The 17815-nt window shown below is 44.7% G+C and overlaps 1 protein-coding gene across 1 annotated transcript in view; it reads left to right on the top strand.

Annotated features, from left to right (window-relative positions):
• Usp43 (ubiquitin specific peptidase 43) overlaps positions 1-17500 on the top strand; it is a 51774-nt gene extending 34274 nt beyond the window's left edge. Inside the window, exons 9-15 of the mRNA XM_059270653.1 lie at positions 4776-4879; positions 6900-6977; positions 7771-7897; positions 8004-8352; positions 13265-13423; positions 17120-17284; positions 17460-17500. Coding sequence (XP_059126636.1) covers positions 4776-4879; positions 6900-6977; positions 7771-7897; positions 8004-8352; positions 13265-13423; positions 17120-17284; positions 17460-17500 — 1023 coding nt within the window. The remainder of the gene's footprint in view (positions 1-4775; positions 4880-6899; positions 6978-7770; positions 7898-8003; positions 8353-13264; positions 13424-17119; positions 17285-17459) is intronic.
• Positions 17501-17815: the final 315 nt, after the last annotated feature.

The following is a 17815-nucleotide window of genomic DNA, read 5'->3' as shown; positions in this document are numbered from 1 at the left end:
TTTTTGCTAGAGGCTGGCACATAATAAGTTGTAGCTTATACATATAGATCAAAATTTGAAGATACTTGTTAAAGTTTCCTTTTCTCCTCTCCTTCCCCAACCTTCTCTCTTGAGACGAGGTCTTGCTCCACAGTCTAGGTTGGCCTTGAATTTGTGACTGTCCTCCTGCCTCAACCTCCCCGAGTGCTGAGGTTACAGGCACTGGTTACCACACCTGGCTTGAGATAGAATTTCTTTTTTTTGTTTGTTTGTTTTTATTTTTAAAAAAATTGCAATTCCATTCATGTCTTTATTTATTACGTGTGTTTGTGTGCCTGTTCATGCCATGATGCACACGTGGGGGTTGTTTCTCTTCTGCCATTGAGTGAGTCTGGGCGGGATTGAACTCAGGTGTCAGGTTTGGCAGCAAGTGCTGTTGCCCATTGAACCACCTTGCCAGCCCTTGATATGTAATTTCTGTGGAAAATGAGTGGTTGATCATGATGATGATGATGTCCTCGAGTGAAAATCTAGATGATAAAATAATTTCGTTTTGAGAAACCGAGTTGAAAAACTCAAGGGAAAAATACTTGCTTGTCTTGTTCCAAAAATTTAAGAAAGTTTAAAACTCATTGACTTCCACCATAAAACCATTATTTTTTCATTTCTGTGCCATGAGCTGCTCTGGCAGGGAAGGTATTGGGATCTTCAGGGTTGCATCAGTAGTCTTGAGAATCTTATTTCAGAAGCTGTTTAATTTTCTTTCAAGGGGGTTATACCAAACTATTTCATAGATAATCTGTCACAATGGCTATTTCCTTCTATCAAAGACAGCCCTCTACATTTGATTTAGGGTTCATACCAAAAAGCAACTTGTTAAAGACCTTCACTATATTTGTCCAAACTTTTATGTCTAAAGGATTTTGTTCGATGTACCACAGAGCCTGAATTAGAAGCTAGATTCTCCACAAGTAGGTCAGGCTATCTAGTAATAGTGGTGACTATCCCCCAGACTGTGTGCTAGGGACTGTTGAAAGGGGACGAAACCACTTTCATGTGAGCATTTATTTCAGCTGCCTCCTCCTTCCCCACCTGTCCTTCCTTCTTACCTCGTCACATGCATATACTTTTGCTCCTGTGTCCTTACAGTGTTAGGAACTAATCAAACCATCCGTAAGGCCAGTCGGATTCAAATGCAGGCAGCCTCAACCTGGCCCTGGATAGTTTTCCTTGTTGGTAAATGTGCAGCTGGGCATGATCTGCACAAGAATCACGTGCTCAGAATGGTTACAAGGCTCTCAGGATAGCCCTCCTAATTAACTTAGACTCTGCTTTAAAATTTGTATCTATTTACTTATGTATATGTGTGTGCCTCCTTATCTATATGTACACCATATATGTGCACTGCCTGGGGAGGCCAGAAGAGGGAGTCTTATCCCCTGAACTGGAGTTCTGGGTAGTTGTGAGCTGTCTCATGTGGGTGCTAAGAACGGAATCTGGAACCTATGCAAGGGCAGCAAGTGCTCTTCATCACCGAGCCATCTCTCTAGCCCTATCCTTAATTCTTTCAATACTGTATTAAAGATTGGCTCCGAGTGGCAATAATTGGAAAAAGATCTATTCAGAGTTCTCAAAACGGAGCTGACGAGATTAAGCATAGTGAACATACATTGAAGGCTCTAAAATGAATCTGCTTAGCCTAGAATAGAGGACAGGAAAGTGTTCCTTGCAAAAAAGGAACCATTTGCTGGAGAGAATTAATTTGCATGAATTATGAAGAAAAAGACTTATCACTGCAGAAACATTTTTTTTTTTTTATGGTCACCATATAAACTTGGGTGTGTGAGCCCAGCACTACTGCCTTATGCAGGGTTGGCTGCCTCCACATGGATCTTGGGATCTGGTTAGTGGATGGCCTCCCTGTGCAAACAGCAAGGCTCAGTCAGTTAGGAGTGACAAAGGAAAACTGTGTCTCTCAGACTGAAATTTACATTCTTAGAAAGTGTACACCCTTCCATGGCCAACCTGAATCAAAGCCCCTGAGGTTAGCAGGCTTCCAGCCATTGATTTGATCTTGTCAAAACCATAGATCGGGCTGGAGAGATGGCTCAGAGGTTAAGAGCACTGTTTGTTCTTCCAAAGGTCCTGAGTTCAATTCCCAGCAACCACATGGTGACTCACGACCATCTGTAATGAGATCTGGCGCCCTCTTCTGGCCTGCAGGGACACATGCAGACAGAACACTGTATACATAATAAATAAATAAATCTTTAAAAAAAAAAAATAAAATAAAATAAAAAAAATAAAAAACCATAGATCAACCACACACTGTACATTTATTGTTGGAGGATACGTGAGGGTTTTGTTTTTTTTTTTTTTTTTTTTTTGGTCTTTTGATCATAGTCTAGGAACTGAGCAAATTCCCTTGAAGTTCACTGTCTAGACCAGTGGTTCTCAACCTTCTTAATGCTGTGACCCCTGAATACAGTTCCTCATGTTGTGGTGACCCCCAACCATAAAAAATATTTTCATTGATACTTTATAACTGTAATTTTGTGACTGTTACAAATTGTAATGTAAATATCTGATATGCAGGTAGTCTTAAGCGACCTCTGTGAAAGCATCATTTAACACCCAAAGGGGTCAGGCCCCACAGATTGAAAACCATTGGTCTAGGCTCTTGTGCTAATCAGTGTCACATCACTGCATTTAAATCCCACAGAAACTGGGATTTAAATACCTCAGAATATTGGGGATTCACAGTCATGGCACTTACATGGATTCAGATGCCATGAGCATGACAGGTGGTGACATGTGATGGCAGGAACATTTATGGAACAAAACCATCGCATCTCGAGTGTAGCATGGGATGGGAGAGTTGGAGAGTCTGAAGTTCCCTTTGTGGATGCCTCAATGACCTAAGGGCCTCTCACAAGACTACCTCCTAATTGGCTGCTGTATAGACCAAATGTTCAGTGAAGACAATTAAATGGCATTCAACCAGAGTGACCCTCTACAGCATGACCCTAGCTTATCCCCGGCCCTGACTGCCCTTACACATGGCTGCTGCCACAGCCACAGGAGCCCCTCACAACTGTCTCAATGAGTTTTGGACCTTTTGGTCTTCTGAAGTGCTGGTCGTTACTGGAGTTCTAAAGCTTTCCTCCTCTTCTCTTGCCAACCTTACCCATGATTTTAAGGAAAGATGTCTGCCATCAGCTTTAATTTAGAAGGAAATTTTAGTTTTTTACTCACTGTAGCCAAGTTCTTAAGTGATAGCTTTAAAAACTATATTTCCTTTATTTGAATGAAGACTGTGTTGATTTTTTTGGCAAAATATATAAGTTAATCATTCATAAGTATATGTTAATTACATCTGCCATGCTATGTAACTATTATTACCATACTCTCAGTTTTTAAAACAATCCTCTACAAAAACTCTATACCCATTTAATAGCAAAATACCCTATTCCCTCCCCACTAGCCCTGTAAACCAATGGCATATGTTTGATTTCCTCCCACCACCCAGTGTGCCTGAGATGGACCCCAGGGCCTTGCACACAATGAAGCTCTCTCAAGCTTAGAAGTCGTTCAGGCTGAAGATAAGGGTGCTGAACATAGGTGGTAGATTTCTTGCTTCTTTACTTGTTCTATTATGATATGTGTATGTGTGTGTGTTTGTGTGTGTGTGTGTTTGTGCACACATGTGTGTACATGTGAGTGCCAGACCCAGAGCCTGCTTAGAATGTGCTCTACCACCAAACTACATCTCCATCCTCCTCCTTCATTTGTAAGCCTGGGTGAAATTGAGCTGTGCCTATCTACTGCATTTCACTTACCCATTTATCTGTCACCAATAGTGAGTTGTTCCCATCTTTTGACTATAGGGAACAATGTTGGAACCATGAGTATCCAAACATCTCTTGAAGTCCCCAGCTTAGAGTGGTTTTAGGAGTAAAGTTAATGGATGAGATGGTAGCTGTGGGTACAACCTTGTGAGAAACTCAGAGTTGATTTCCACAGCACTGTTTTACATTCTCACCAACCATGCATGTGCATTCCGATTTCTCCACATCCTCGCCAACACATACTCCTCTCCCCTTTTAAAATTAGAATGTAGTTAGAAATATAGTTGTTATGGCGGGTTTAAGTGACAGCTCATTATGGCCTTGGTTCATTGGTTATTTATAAATGGTAGTAACCGTCTTCTGTTGTGCTTTTGTTATCTGCATGTGTTTGGAGAAACATGTATTCAGGTCCTCTGGCCACTTTTGAATCGGGTTATTTGTTCCACTGGTTTTTTTTGAGGCACCTATAATGTAAGCATATCTCTGTAAGACTTGCTTCAATTTCAGAAATGCTAGACTATTGTAGCATGTGTATATGAACTTGTTTTTACACAGCTGTCTCATTGTGGTGATGGTAATCATGTCCATAAAAAAGGTTGAACTACATATCAATAATTAATTAAAAATCGATCTTACGTTCCACTTACTGTATCAGTATCTGCTCCAGTTGTTTAACTTGTTTTTACATATGCTGTGTTCATTGTGTGAGGGGTTGTGTTCAGTATAGCAAGCATGGCATTCGGTTACTATATTAAGAGACTGACTGAATCTTCAAAACAGTGGAGCCTTTGTAGCTCTCCATTTTAAATACCAGCTATTAAGAGACTATTCAAAATACTATGGGGAAAAAAGTGCTTGCTCTTTTGATTCATTTATGTGTCACAGAGTCAGTTGCTCAGCACTGGGACTATGTGATGAACTCTGTCGCCTCTGGTTTTGTCATGGCAGGACCTGGGGACTCTGTTCTCCATCCGGGTTGTGGGGCTTTCCTTGGCCTGCAGCTACTTATCTCCACAGGACAGCCGGCCCCTCTGTCACTGGGCAGTTGACAGGTAAGGGAAGGGATGGCTCATGCTCTTCCTGAGCTAGGCTTCCTAAAGAAGACTACGGAACAGTATAATTACTGACAATACTAGCCATTCTTGATCGGTTCCTCTCTAGTACCAGCCACCTTGTTGGGTCCTTAGACACATTTTGCTCCTTTATTCTTGTTTTTAAACCCTGTGTCCAAGAATGGCCACTTCAAAGATGAGGGAGCAATGACATCACTAGAGATTGACTTGCTCATACTTACCCAGCTGGTGAGTGGAGAAGCCTGAGTTTGCACCCAGACTGGTCGAACAGATGCACCATGTGGTACAGGTCATGCTCCAGACCCCAGTGGGAATGAGTGTCCCCTTTGAAGTGGATGACAAGGCCACAACTGGATCATCACTCCTAAACTGTAAAAGATTGTGGACTACAGCTAGGGGCTAAAGCCACTATGGCTGACTCTTCTGTGCCTCTGACTTCATGATGCTCCCAATGTCTGTTCAATAGCTTGTCACAGCGCAGCCTTGTCTAGACTTCTTCAGGGCTGGCACAATATCCCCAGGGTGATTTTTGCTCTGTGCATCAGTAATCTGATACCTTTGCTGATGTTCCCACAGAGCTCAGTCCACAGGAAGGGTCTCTGGTTTCCTGACTTGGTCAGATTGAGGTGCTGAGTCTAGAATGTAGAGGCAGACCAGAAGGCTCCCCAGAATACCCTATTTATACCCTCCTTAGCTGGTAAGTTAGGAAGAGAGGAGCCATGTCAGCCAGGACCTGCTTTGGTCTGACAGGAAAAGGAAACCCTGGGGAAGAAGGGCCCCAAGTGGCATTTGGTGTTGGAGCTGACAGTCATATTCCTTAGTGTGTGCTCTGCAGGCTGGAACCAGCCTCTCGCGAGTTGTTACCAGGCCATGACAGGGACGTGAGAGGAAGTACCTAAGTACATGAAAGCAGTAGGACCAAGTCATGCAAAACTCTATTGAAAATAAGGAATGGAAGCTGTACTTGGCGTGTGCACTCTTACCAAGTGTGTGCAATCTCATCTCACTTTGTGTCTTCTGTGAGTCCGGAACTTTCTATTGAATCATCTTGGTGACAGGCTTGTCACAAATCCTAAACAATATTTTGGGTGTAAACTTGACGACTACTTGCTTTTCTTGATTCAGGATAAGACTTCCTACCCTCCACTTTCTTCCTTCACTTCTCCTGCCTTTTCTGAAATGGATGGAGCCACAGAAGTTGGGAGGGGCTGTAGTTTGACTCACTGAGATTTTCTACACATTGGAGGGTTTGGAAGCCTTTGAGTGGTGTGGGTGGGTTTACAGAGATCCTTCTGCATTGTTTTTTGGGGGAATGTTAGCTCTCCTGGGGTGCCATCAGTCCTGGCTCTTTGTGTAAAGTGCTCATTTGGGTGTTTGTGATGCTGTGACCAAGTACCTGCCAGGAACACCTTGAGGGAAGGAAAGATTTGCTCTGCCTCATGATTTCAGTCCACGGCCACCTCTGCTGTTCTGGGGCCTGTGGTGAGGCAGAGCATTGCATACTCAAGGAACTTCTTTACCTCGTGTTTGCTAGGAAACAGAGAGAGACACAGGAAGAAATTAGAGATGAGATACACCAGTGACCCACTCCCTATGACCTACTCCAGCTAAGTTTCCCTTTTAAAGAATAATGTCACTAGCTGTGGGAGATATTTTATATTCAAATCTTGGCAATGTGTAACTTCCCTGTAGATACTAAAAAGTTGGCTGGGCCTTCAGTGGAACAGTTAATTGTGTCCTAGTGGCTGGAAGGACACAACTCCTACCTAGAGCTCCCACCTCCTGAGAGTATCAGGAGTATTAAGTAGAGAGCATTAAGGGGTAGGGAAAGAGCGAGGCCTTCAGCAGACTTAGAGCCCTTCAGTGTGGTTTTAGTCAGTTTAGGGTCTTTTTGTGTGGAACATTTCTCCAGGGAAGAGTGGGGAAGCTGACTGTGGAGCCCTGAGAACTGTGGGAAGGAAGCTCTGTTTTCTGACAGGTTTCCTCATTCTCTCCTCAGGGCTTTGCACCTCAGGAGGCCAGGAGGCCCTCCTCATGTCAAGCTGGCTGTGGAGTGGGATAGCTCTGTCATGGAGCGGTGAGTTAATGGAATTTTACTCCTACAGAGCTGGGCTAGGGCGTGCCTCTGCCCACAAACCTTTCCGGGACCTCGTTTCCCGTAGCTAGAGTGTAAGATCCTGCGGACACACACCTTTAATATGGTGGACCCCATTCCTCTGAGAGAACTTAGAGCTGTCTGTGTAAATAGCTACAATGGGCATGGTGATTGTGATGGGGGTCAGTGGAGTGTTAGGAGTAGTAAATGCTCATGTAACCCCAGCCTGGGCCATGCACTACTCAGAACACTTATTTCCTAGGAGCTATTGGATTCATCTCCATCACACTCTATGTGGGAAGACTAGGAATTTATCACTACCATTGCCCAGAGGTTGAAACTGAGAAGCACTGAGGTTAAGCGATGCATAAGTCACATGGCTCATACATACAGAGCTGGGATTTGAACCCAGGCTGCCTGGCTTGAATCTAGGTTCATCACTCTACTTGGCTACCTGTCATAGCTCCTCAGCATGTCAGCTAGACTCTGTAAGAGGACATATTTCAATCCATCAAGTACTTATTCATCTCTTGCCAGGTACTCTGACTGGTGCTAAGTTGAGTAAGCCTATAATTTGGTCCTTTGAGGAGCTGGTGGGGGAGACCAGTGATTCTCTAAGAGTGAGTTGCAAAGTCAGGGGTGTGAGTGGTTTCAGGAACCCACAGGAAAGGTAGCTTTGCCTGTCCAGTGCCCCTGCCTGGGTTTTCTGTGTGTGTGGAGTTAGATCCTTCTGGGAGGGAGAGCTCTGAATGTTGTGCCTTCTCCTTCCATCCAGCCTGTTTGGGAGCCTCCAGGAGGAGCGGGTCCAGGATGCAGACAGTGTGTGGCAGCAGCAGCAGGCGCACCAGCAGCCCAGCTGTACCCTGGACGAATGTTTTCAGTCCTATACCAAGGAGGAACAGGTCCTGCCCTGGATTCCACTCCCCGGCTGGGAGGTGGGCTGGCTGCCTTGTGCCGGGTTGGTTGTGCCTTGGGGTGGCCTTACAGTCCCGATGGCTTCCTTTCCAGCTGGCCCAGGATGATGCATGGAAGTGCCCTCACTGCCAAGTCCTCCAGCAGGGTGTGGTAAAGCTGAGTTTGTGGACCCTGCCTGACATCCTGATCATCCATCTGAAACGGTTCTGTCAGGTAGGAGAGAGAAGGAACAAACTCTCCACGCTGGTGAAGTTCCCACTGTCTGGGCTCAACATGGCTCCTCATGTAGCCCGGAGGAGCACCAACTCCAAGGCAGGGCCTGGACCCTGGTCCTCCTGGAAGCAGCCGATCTGCCTGCCCACCACCTACCCAATGGACTTCCTCTATGACTTGTATGCGGTCTGCAACCACCATGGGAGTCTGCAAGGTGGGCATTACACAGGTGAGCCTTGCCATGCCACTCTGTGGGCATCAGCCATGGCCATGTGACTTGGCTGTAGCCAGAGCCTCAAGATGTCCCCCCACACTGGTGCTTCTTGAAGGCCAGCACTCTTCCCATTCACCGTGCTTGGTTTACCACACCACCGCACACAGGAGAAAAGAGAGACGGTGCCTGGTCCTCTGGGAAGCTGGTGTTGACTTGGGAAGATGCTGGCACTGTGATGTTGGTAACTCCTTGTATTTTCAGGCACATCAAACATGGGAGGGTAAGTACCAGAACCAAGATGCCATGTTTGCCTTCCTAGATGATTCAGCACAGAGAGTCTTACTTACCAGGTTTTGCATCCCTTTATTCTGTGGGATGCTTTTCATTTCTAGTTGCCTGGGGGAATTTAGAAGCAGGAGACAACGGGAGAGAAACAAACTGCCAAGCAGTTCCCTCAGTGGTTTAAAGTTGGCCCTCTAAGTATTCTCAGACATAGCGTGACAGACCCCCTTCTCAACCCATGGCATTCCTTCTAGCCCATCTTGGCGGTCACAGAAGCCTGTAGGAGAGCTGTTGGCAGCATCGGTTCAGGGTCCAGTGGGTACACAGTTGTGGAGGCGGATCCCTGGGAGCCTCAGGAGAGGTGTGGGATGTGCTCTCTGATGGCACAAACATGGCTGGTACAGTGCCCGCGGGGAGAAAGAGAGAAACAAGGACCTCGTGGGTGAACAGAGGGAGGCTGCAGGATGGGTCTTGGCTGATCATAGGAAGGTGATAGTGGGCGCCAGGTGACTCTTGTGCCACTCTGCTGTGCCACCCCACCCATCCTGCACCAGGTGAGAGAGGCCACCAGTTTCAGTCTGGAGCACCCTGTCCAGTCAGATCCCCAGTCTTTTTCCTCCGGGCTAAAAATAGCTCAGCACAGATCCCTTGAAACCTGTGTGGATATGCATTTTGGGGAGGCATCTTTTCTGCTGTATTTACCTGGGATTTAAAAAATTTTTTTTTTTTACTTTTTTGAAATTAAAATATTATTATATCATTTATCCCCTTTTAGTCTTCCAAACCCCTCTCATGTACCCCTGCCTTGCTCTCTCAAATTCATGGCATCTTTTTCTTTAATTATAATGTGTGTGTGTACACATATATATCCCTAAACATGTCAATACAACTCAGGCTGTATAAGGTTAAGTATACATATGATTTCAGGCCTGATCACTTGGTATTAGATGACCAATGGTACAGGCAGGAGTGTCTTCCCTAGGAAAGACTATTCCTTCTGATCTCAGCTTTCCTTGGTTGCTTGAAGTTCTTTGTCTAGGGTTGGGGCCCTGTGAGAGTTCCTTGCTCTCTTGGTGTTCCTGTTCAGGTCTTGTTCAGGCAGCCGTGTGGTTGAGACTTGCTGTAGCTTCCCTGACATTTCTGGGAGACACACTCTCACGGGAGACTTCCTGTTTCTCAGGCTCTTACAGTCTTCCCACCCCCTCTTCCTCAATGTTCCCCGAGCCTTCAATGCAGAAGATGTGTTGTGGATGTGCCAGTGGAAGCTGGGTATCACGTGGTCTCTGCAGCTTGATCATCTGTGGTTTTCTAGACTGGTCTCTGTCTATTGCAAAGAGTAGTTTCTTAGACAAGAACTTATGAGAGCAACTTATGTATGGGTCTAAGAATAACTATTGAGAATGTAGTTAGGAATTACGCTGGTTTAGTAAGGTGGCAGTAGTAGGTTCTCCATATAGGGTACCATAGAAGATCACCATCTCCTTCATTTTTTTTGGTTTTTTTTTTTTTTTTTTTTTTTTTTTTTTTTTTTTTTTTTTTTTCAAGACAGGGTTTCTCTGTGTAGTTTTGCGCCTTTCCTGGAACTCACTCTGTAGACCAGGCTGGCCTCGAACTCACAGAGATCCACCTGGCTCTGTCTCCCAAGTGCTGGGATTAAATGCATACGCCACCACTACCTGGTTACCATCTCCTTCATTTAGAGGAGCACACCTTCTAGCTTCCTAAAAGAGGGCAATGGAAGTGTGACATTCTGAGTCACTGCATGTCTTGAAATGCCTTTACTGCGCCCCTTGACTGGCAGCCTGGGTGGACATAGAATTCTAGGTTGATGATGGTCATTGTCTCATAGTCTTTGGAGAGGGATGCTCCACAGAGAATGGAGGTGAGGAATATTTGGAGATGGAGCCGGCCAGTTTTCTTTTCTTTGTCTGAGATCTAACTTGCTTTTTGGAAGACTTTAGGTCCTTTATCACTGGCGCCCTGGAATTTCCTAGGCTGCCCTCTGTGTGGGTCTTTTCACAGGACTCGGGAGGCACTGTGCTTGCTCTTCAGTTCTGGAAATTTCCTTGTATCTTTTTTTTTAGTTGAAAAATATCTTTAAATTGACAACATAAAGAGAGACCCTTAAGTTTTTACCCTGTCACCCATTTTTAAGCACAAGAGTCGAATACTGTGTATACAATTCTGTAGCTGGGTTTTTTTTACCTAGTAATCTAGTTTAGAGGTTTCCACACTGGTATACGGAGGATTAGGGCATACACTGCTCATTCTTTGACTTGGCAGTATTGCTTCTATAACCTTTGACATGTGTCATTTCCTACATGACAAGCTTATGATAGAGTGAAATCCCAGAATGGAGATAGCTAGGTAGCTAGTGTGTGTGTGCTCGTGTGTGCACGTCAAAACCAGGGCCTTAAGCATTGTAGGCAGGCACCCTACCATTGAACAGGACCCCCCCCCCCCCAGCCCTGGGTGTGCATTTTGACAAATGCTGTGACACTGCCCTGTAGAAGGGGCTTGTAGGACTTTTGTCTTCCTACCAGCCGTAAGTGTTTGCTTCTGGCTGCTAAGATAGCTCAGCAGCTGAAAGGGATTGCAACCAGTTCTGACCACCTGGGTTCAATCCCCAGGACCTATATGGTAAAAGAGAATTCCTCAAGTTGTCCTCTAACCTTGACATGTGTGTTGTGGTATGGGTGTGTCTACATGCACACACTAAAAAAATAAAAAATAATAAAAAAAATTAAAGTGTAAAGCTGGGTATGGTGGCTCACGCCTTTAATCCCACAACTCGGGAGGCAGAGGCAGGTGGATCTCTGTGAGTTGGAGACCAGCCTGGTCTACAGAGCAAGTTCCAGGACAGCCAGGGCTGTTAAACAGAGAAACACTGTCTCAGAGCGATAGGGGGAGAGAGAGAGAGAGAGAGAGAGAGAGAGAGAGAGAGAGAGAGAGAGAGAGAGAAAGAGAGAGAAAGAGATTGAGAGTATACTTCCCTTGTAGGAGAGCTCACCCCAGCCTGCACAGAAACACCTTTAAAGTTTTACCCGTCAAATGAGAAGATGACATCTCAGCTTTAGCCTCTTCCATATTGGAGAACCTTGTGTGCCTAGTCTGTGAATGTCCCATCTGTGTCCTTGACCCTTTCCCACATGGCTGTTGTTAGCAGTCTCCTGTAGCATCTGTCCCAACAGTGCCTTAGGTTGCTTGTCTTGCAGAAGGCTTACATTTTGTTACTCCAGGTAGCGAAATGATCAATCGCTCTTTTATGACTTCTGGATTTTGAGGTGTGGCCAGAAAGCCCTTTTCACTGTAGGGCTATGAATTGTTTTTGCTATGCTATCTCCCAGCGCTTTTGAAGTTTTAGATTTTCACATTTAAGTCTGTGATCTGAAGTTTCTTGATGCCCCCCCACACCCCCACCTCCATGTACCAAGTGCTACAAGACCATTACTAATTGGAAAGTCCACTTAATTCCATGATGCTACATTTTTGTGTTTGGGTCTATTTCTGGTCTTTGGCTTTTTCTTCTCTCAGTTGCCCAAAAAGTCCCAACCTGTGGATGCTTCCTTGGTCTCCTGGTGACTGACCACACCCTGAAGTCACTAGGAGGCCACAGCCATCACACAGATCACCAGCACAGACAAAGACACGTTGGAGCATCCAAGAGTTTCAGGAACCATTTTACTGTGTCACAGTGGCCAACTCCAGGTCTCATGTTGAGGAATAAAAACGTCACCTAGTGTACTTTTCAAAATGGCTCTTCTGTGGAGACTGGTAGAATGCAATGCGATTGAGAATTTCAGTTCAAGGTGGTTCTGAGCCTCAAGTGAGAGTTCACACTGGGTATTGACAAAGTAGTCTAGACGTATTTTGGAGTACCATTAGTAAGAATGGCTTTGGGATGGGGTGTGGCAGGAGGGAAAAGAAGAACAAAGGTGAACTCCTGGGTGTTGCGCTGGGATGAGTGTAAAGGTCAGCAAACTAGGGCCCATGGGACCTGTCCAACCCAGAGCCCAATAATTTAAAAGGTTGTGTTTCTTTCTTTCTTTTTAAAATAACATTTTAAAGGTGGCAACAAGAAAAGTAAGACACAGCTGTAGCCACATGTGTCCTGTAAGGCCTGGAGTATTTGCTGGACGGACCAATCACGAAAAGATGGCTAACTTCAGGACCAGTGGGTTCCAGTGCTGCACACTGGGCTTGAGGGCCAGGTGCAGGGTATTTGTAGCTGGTTGGAGGTAGTTGGGATCATGTTTCATCTTTCTGTAAATGTTGGGCTCCAGTCCTTAGGTAGGAAAAGGTATACCAGAGTCCCAACCAGGAGTCTCATTTTCTCTTCCATGGCCATTTAGAGATGAGTGAGCCATGGGTGGCATTACTGCCTGGCCTTGTAACGTGAGGCTCTGTGTTAGGGATGACTGCCTGATAGGATGGCAGTGTGAGCACTCACTTTCCAGTGAGCACTCCTGAGCAAGATCCTGCTAGTTGTGAAACTGTTGTCTTCTTCTGGTGTCAAAGAAATCAATTCTAGCTAAAAACAGGCATTTTTGTCATCCTGCTTTAAGAATATCCATTTTTGAGTTTTGCGAGAGGGGAGCATCTTCATGCCTTGGGGCTCTAAGCATTGGAGTTTGAACCTTTACAGCCTATTGCCGGAACTCTCTGGATGGCCAGTGGTACAGCTATGACGACAGCACGGTGGAGCCCCTTCGAGAGGATGAGGTCAACACCAGGGGAGCCTACATCCTCTTCTATCAGAAGCGGAACAGCATCCCTCCCTGGTCAGCCAGCAGCTCCATGAGAGGTGTGTGCCAGAGCTCAGTGGGGCGTGGGGTGTGGAGGTCACATTGAGAGTTGGGATGCTCTGGGCCAGTGAGATGACTCAGTTGTAAGGATGCTTGCCACCAAGCCTTGGCAACTTGAGTTTGATCCTTGGAACCTTTTCCTGCAAGTTCTCCTCTGACCTCCACACATGTGCTATGGCACATGTGTGCACAGGCGCACACACACACACACACACACACACACACACACACAAAAAAAAAAAACAACCCACTCCTCTCTCTCTCTCTCTCTCTCTTGCTCTCTCAGTGGTTTGTTTTTTGAAGGAACTAGAATGCTCACTTGAGCATCTAGGAAGGTGAACAAGGATCAAAAAAGAACTCTGTCTGCCAGTGTGAAAATAGGAGTTTTCTATTCCCCTAGCTAGTTGCCCATACCAAGAAATAGGGAAACAGTACATTTGTGTGTGTGTGTGTGTGTGTGTGTGTGTGTGTGTGTGTGTGTAAATATGGGGCAGCTGATGCATGTGAGAGTCTCATATTGAGCCACAAATGATTAAGTGTGGGCCATGTAAACCTGTGTTAATGCTATTGGGAAAGGAGAGGCAGGTAAAAGCATAAGACCTTTCTAGAAAATGCACCTGCTTAGTGGCTTCCCAGTAATTGATTTATGAGCTTCCAAATTGAAAGTACAGGGGAAACCATGTAACACTATTACGTGACTTGAACCGCACTAGAAAATAGCCATCCTTATTTTGGGGACAAAAGAGCATTACAGAAATTCATCGGGACTGGAGGGATGGCCCCATGGGTAAGAGCACTTGCTGTGTAAGCATGAGATTTGATTTTAAAAAGAAAGCTGGGCGTGCCTACCTGTGTTCCTCTGATCCCAGCACTGTCAGCCGTGGAGAGCAGAGGAGCCAGCCTACCTCCAGGTTCACTAATTCACTCTGCTTAAAGGAACAAGGAGGAGAGTGATGGATCAGGGCACCCAATGGCTTCCCCTGGAGGAGAATGATAGATCAGGGTACCCAATCTTCCCCTGAAGGAGAGTGATAGATCCAGGGCATCCAATGGCTTCCCCTGGAGGAGAGTGATAGATCAGGGTACCCAATGGCTTCCCCTGGAGGAGAGTAATGGATCCTGCCTGCGCCTGTTTCAAATAAACAACAGAGGCTTAATATTAATTATAAATGCTCGGCCAATAGCCCAGGCTTGTTATTAGCTAACCCCTACATTTATGCTAACCCATATTTCTTGTCTATGCTTTGCCATGTAGCCCATGGCATATTATCTCATTTTAAACATCTTGCTTCCTCTGTGTCTGGCTGGCCTCTCCTCCAACTCCCCCCTTTTCCTTCTCAGCAGTCTCAGTTTGGCTCTCCTGCCTAACCTTATTCTGTTCAGCTATTGGCCAGTCAGCTTCTTTATTAAACCAATCACACTGACATATATTCGCACAGTATATCGGAATATTCCACATTTCCTCCTTTTTGTCTAATTAAAAAGAAAGGTTTTAACTTTAACACAGTAAAATTATATACAACAAAAACAGTTATCAAGTAAGAATTACAGTTACAATATCTAGTTCATTTGAATTTGGCAAAATTAGAGAAAATATTCTATTATCTATTTTATCTTTGTGATACTAAAATTTTATACCTAATTTATCTTTTATCGTATCATCTAAGGAGAACTTTACCTGACTATCTAGTCTTCAACTCTGTCAAAGACCCCAGAAGGATGAAATGTTACCTAATGACAGGGACATCAGGCTGCCTGGACAGTCACCCTAAGTTCCTCTGTAATGTTGGGGCATCTATCTTTGGCCTATAAACCTAGAATGTCTGACAGACTTTTCTCTGAAGCAGGGCATTTTGAAGGATTGTCCCACCTTGTCTTGGCAAAGTCTGGCAGTTGCTTTCTTTTATGTCCTGCTGATCCAGTTTGGACAGCATACTGTCAGCAATGAGGCAAAGGCAGTTTCTTTGCCCAAATGGCTAGCTTTGCCAAAAAGAATGCAAACTGCATATGGAGTTTCTTTGATGCCCATTATCTTCTCTGAAATAAATTGGTGCTGCCAGGAGCAGACATGTCTTGCTATCATGAAGTGCCTTAGGTTATTAAACATATTAAATGCCATATTTTGTAGGTCTTTGAAGTGTTTGAAGACCATCTATCTATCTAAATATATCTGTGTTTGACCTTGAAAACATACCTAATATGACTATAAGTTTGACTATTATAGATGACTATTAATTTGTATTTCTTAATTATACATTACATTTTAAATGAGCTTCATAAACAGAAACAAACAAGAGTAGAAATATACATACAGCATAACAAAATTAACTTTTTAAAAAAAAAATTTTTTTTTAAGATTTATTTATTTATTATCTATACACAGTGTTCTGCTTGTTTGCATGTACCTGAATACCAGAAGAGGGCACCAGATCTCATTATGGATGGTTGTGAGCCACCATGTGGTTGCTGGGAATCGAACTCGGGACCTCTGGAAGAGCAGCCAGTGCTCTTAACCTCTGAGCCATCTCTCCAGCCCCACAAAATTAACTTTTAATTTGTATCAATATACTAAAATACATACCAGTGTGAAATATTTAAGACTAGTAGTCTCTTTTTTTTTTTTTTTTTTTTTGGTTTAAAAGTAGATTCAATAATCTACCCTTTTATCCTATCATTTCTTTACCCCTCCTTTCTTTTCAGAAGGAGATCCCTGAGATCTAATCTCTTTTGTTTAGTTGTTTTGTTTTTATTAGAAAATAGCCAAAGAAAATAAAGAGTCCTTCAGGTTTGAATCAAAGCTAACACAAGCCTCCTTCCTTTTATAAAAGGCAGATATTGAAAGAAGAATAAAACACTTAGATCCAGGCATGATGACCACACATCTATGATCTCATCACAGGGGAAGCTGAGGCAGGAGAATCATGAGTTTGGGGCCATCCTGAGCTATACAATTAGACCCCCCCAAGTAATATGCAGTTTAATAATAATAAACCTATCAGAGAAGGTTAGAGGGAAGGTATTCTTAATGTCCTCTTGAAAATTTGGCCCTCTTGAACTTGGGGTATGTTCACTATATGTTGTTCTATAGGATCTGGTGCTATAGGTCCTGGGGATAAATGTTATCACTCTGACAATACTTTTTCTGTGACTACTAAAATCCTATATATTTGGCTCTGGAAAAATAATCACATTTAGGAAGTCAGAGCTGGCAGCAAGTAATTTCATGGGGAACATTTGAATGCACCAAGGAATCATCTTTCCTGTGCTCACTAAATACCATGGTTCCAAGGATGTCCCATTGCAGGAAATCTCACCTAAACACCATGGTTCTGAGGATGTCCCATTTGCAGGCTTCTCTGGCCAGCCACTTTTTTTTTTTTTCTCAAGACAATGTTTTTCTGTGTAACAGCCTTGGCTGTTCTGGAACTCACTTTGCAGACCAAGCTGGCCTTGAACTCAGAGATCCACTTGCCTCTGCCCCAGGGGCTGGGATTAAAGGTGTGCGCCACCACTGCCTGACTACTTTTGTTTCTGTAGTTCCCCTTCTGGTTCTTTTAGTCCAGGGCTGAGGGACTAGGGTCATTTTGGGAATCTTAGGGCTGGCCTGGAACTGGGAGTGGAAGAACTCTCTGCCCCTACCTGCAGGCTCCTTGGGGATGCGCCAGGTCCAGCTCTCTCCTTTGCGTCTTCTGCAGGCTCCACCAGCTCCTCCTTGTCTGATCATTGGCTCATGAGGCTTGGAAGCCACAACAACAGCACGAGGGGAAGCCTGCTGTCCTGGAGCTCTGCTCCCTGCCCCTCCGTGGCCCGGGTACCCGACTCTCCTGTCTTCACCAACGGTGTCTGCCACCAGGACAAGGGTATGTGCTTAGATTGACTGTGTTTTCTTTTCCTACACTTCTTCATTATGAAAGTGTTGGCGCCTCATAGACATGAACAGAAAGAGCTGATTCTGACAAGAGGTGTGTCATCTCTTGGGGTCTTCCTGACACTCCCCTGCCTCTTCTCTGCCCATCCATGACCCTCCACCCACAGACACAGGGGGCCCTTTTGACCCACAAGTTGGACATCAGTAGAGTCAATCAATCGTTGATGGAAAATAGAAAAAAATTCACACCTGTACTAAACACATGCAGACTTTTTTCTCATCATTCCTTAACAATACCAACATTTACACTGCATCAGGTATTCTAGGCAATTGATGGTGACTTAAAGCATACAGGAGTATAAAATACACAGGAGGGTGTGTGTCAGTTACATACAAACACTACAATATTTTCTACGAGGGATTTGAGCATCTGCAGGAGCTGAGCATCTGCAGGAGCTGATCCCCACGGGCTCCGAGGAACGACTCTGCATCCCTTTTCTGTTCCCACAGAGCTTACTACAGC

Source organism: Peromyscus eremicus, chromosome 8a (genome assembly GCF_949786415.1).
Source record: "Peromyscus eremicus chromosome 8a, PerEre_H2_v1, whole genome shotgun sequence".
NCBI classification, from domain to species: Eukaryota; Metazoa; Chordata; class Mammalia; order Rodentia; family Cricetidae; genus Peromyscus; species Peromyscus eremicus.
This window is presented reverse-complemented; position numbering and strand designations above follow the sequence as displayed.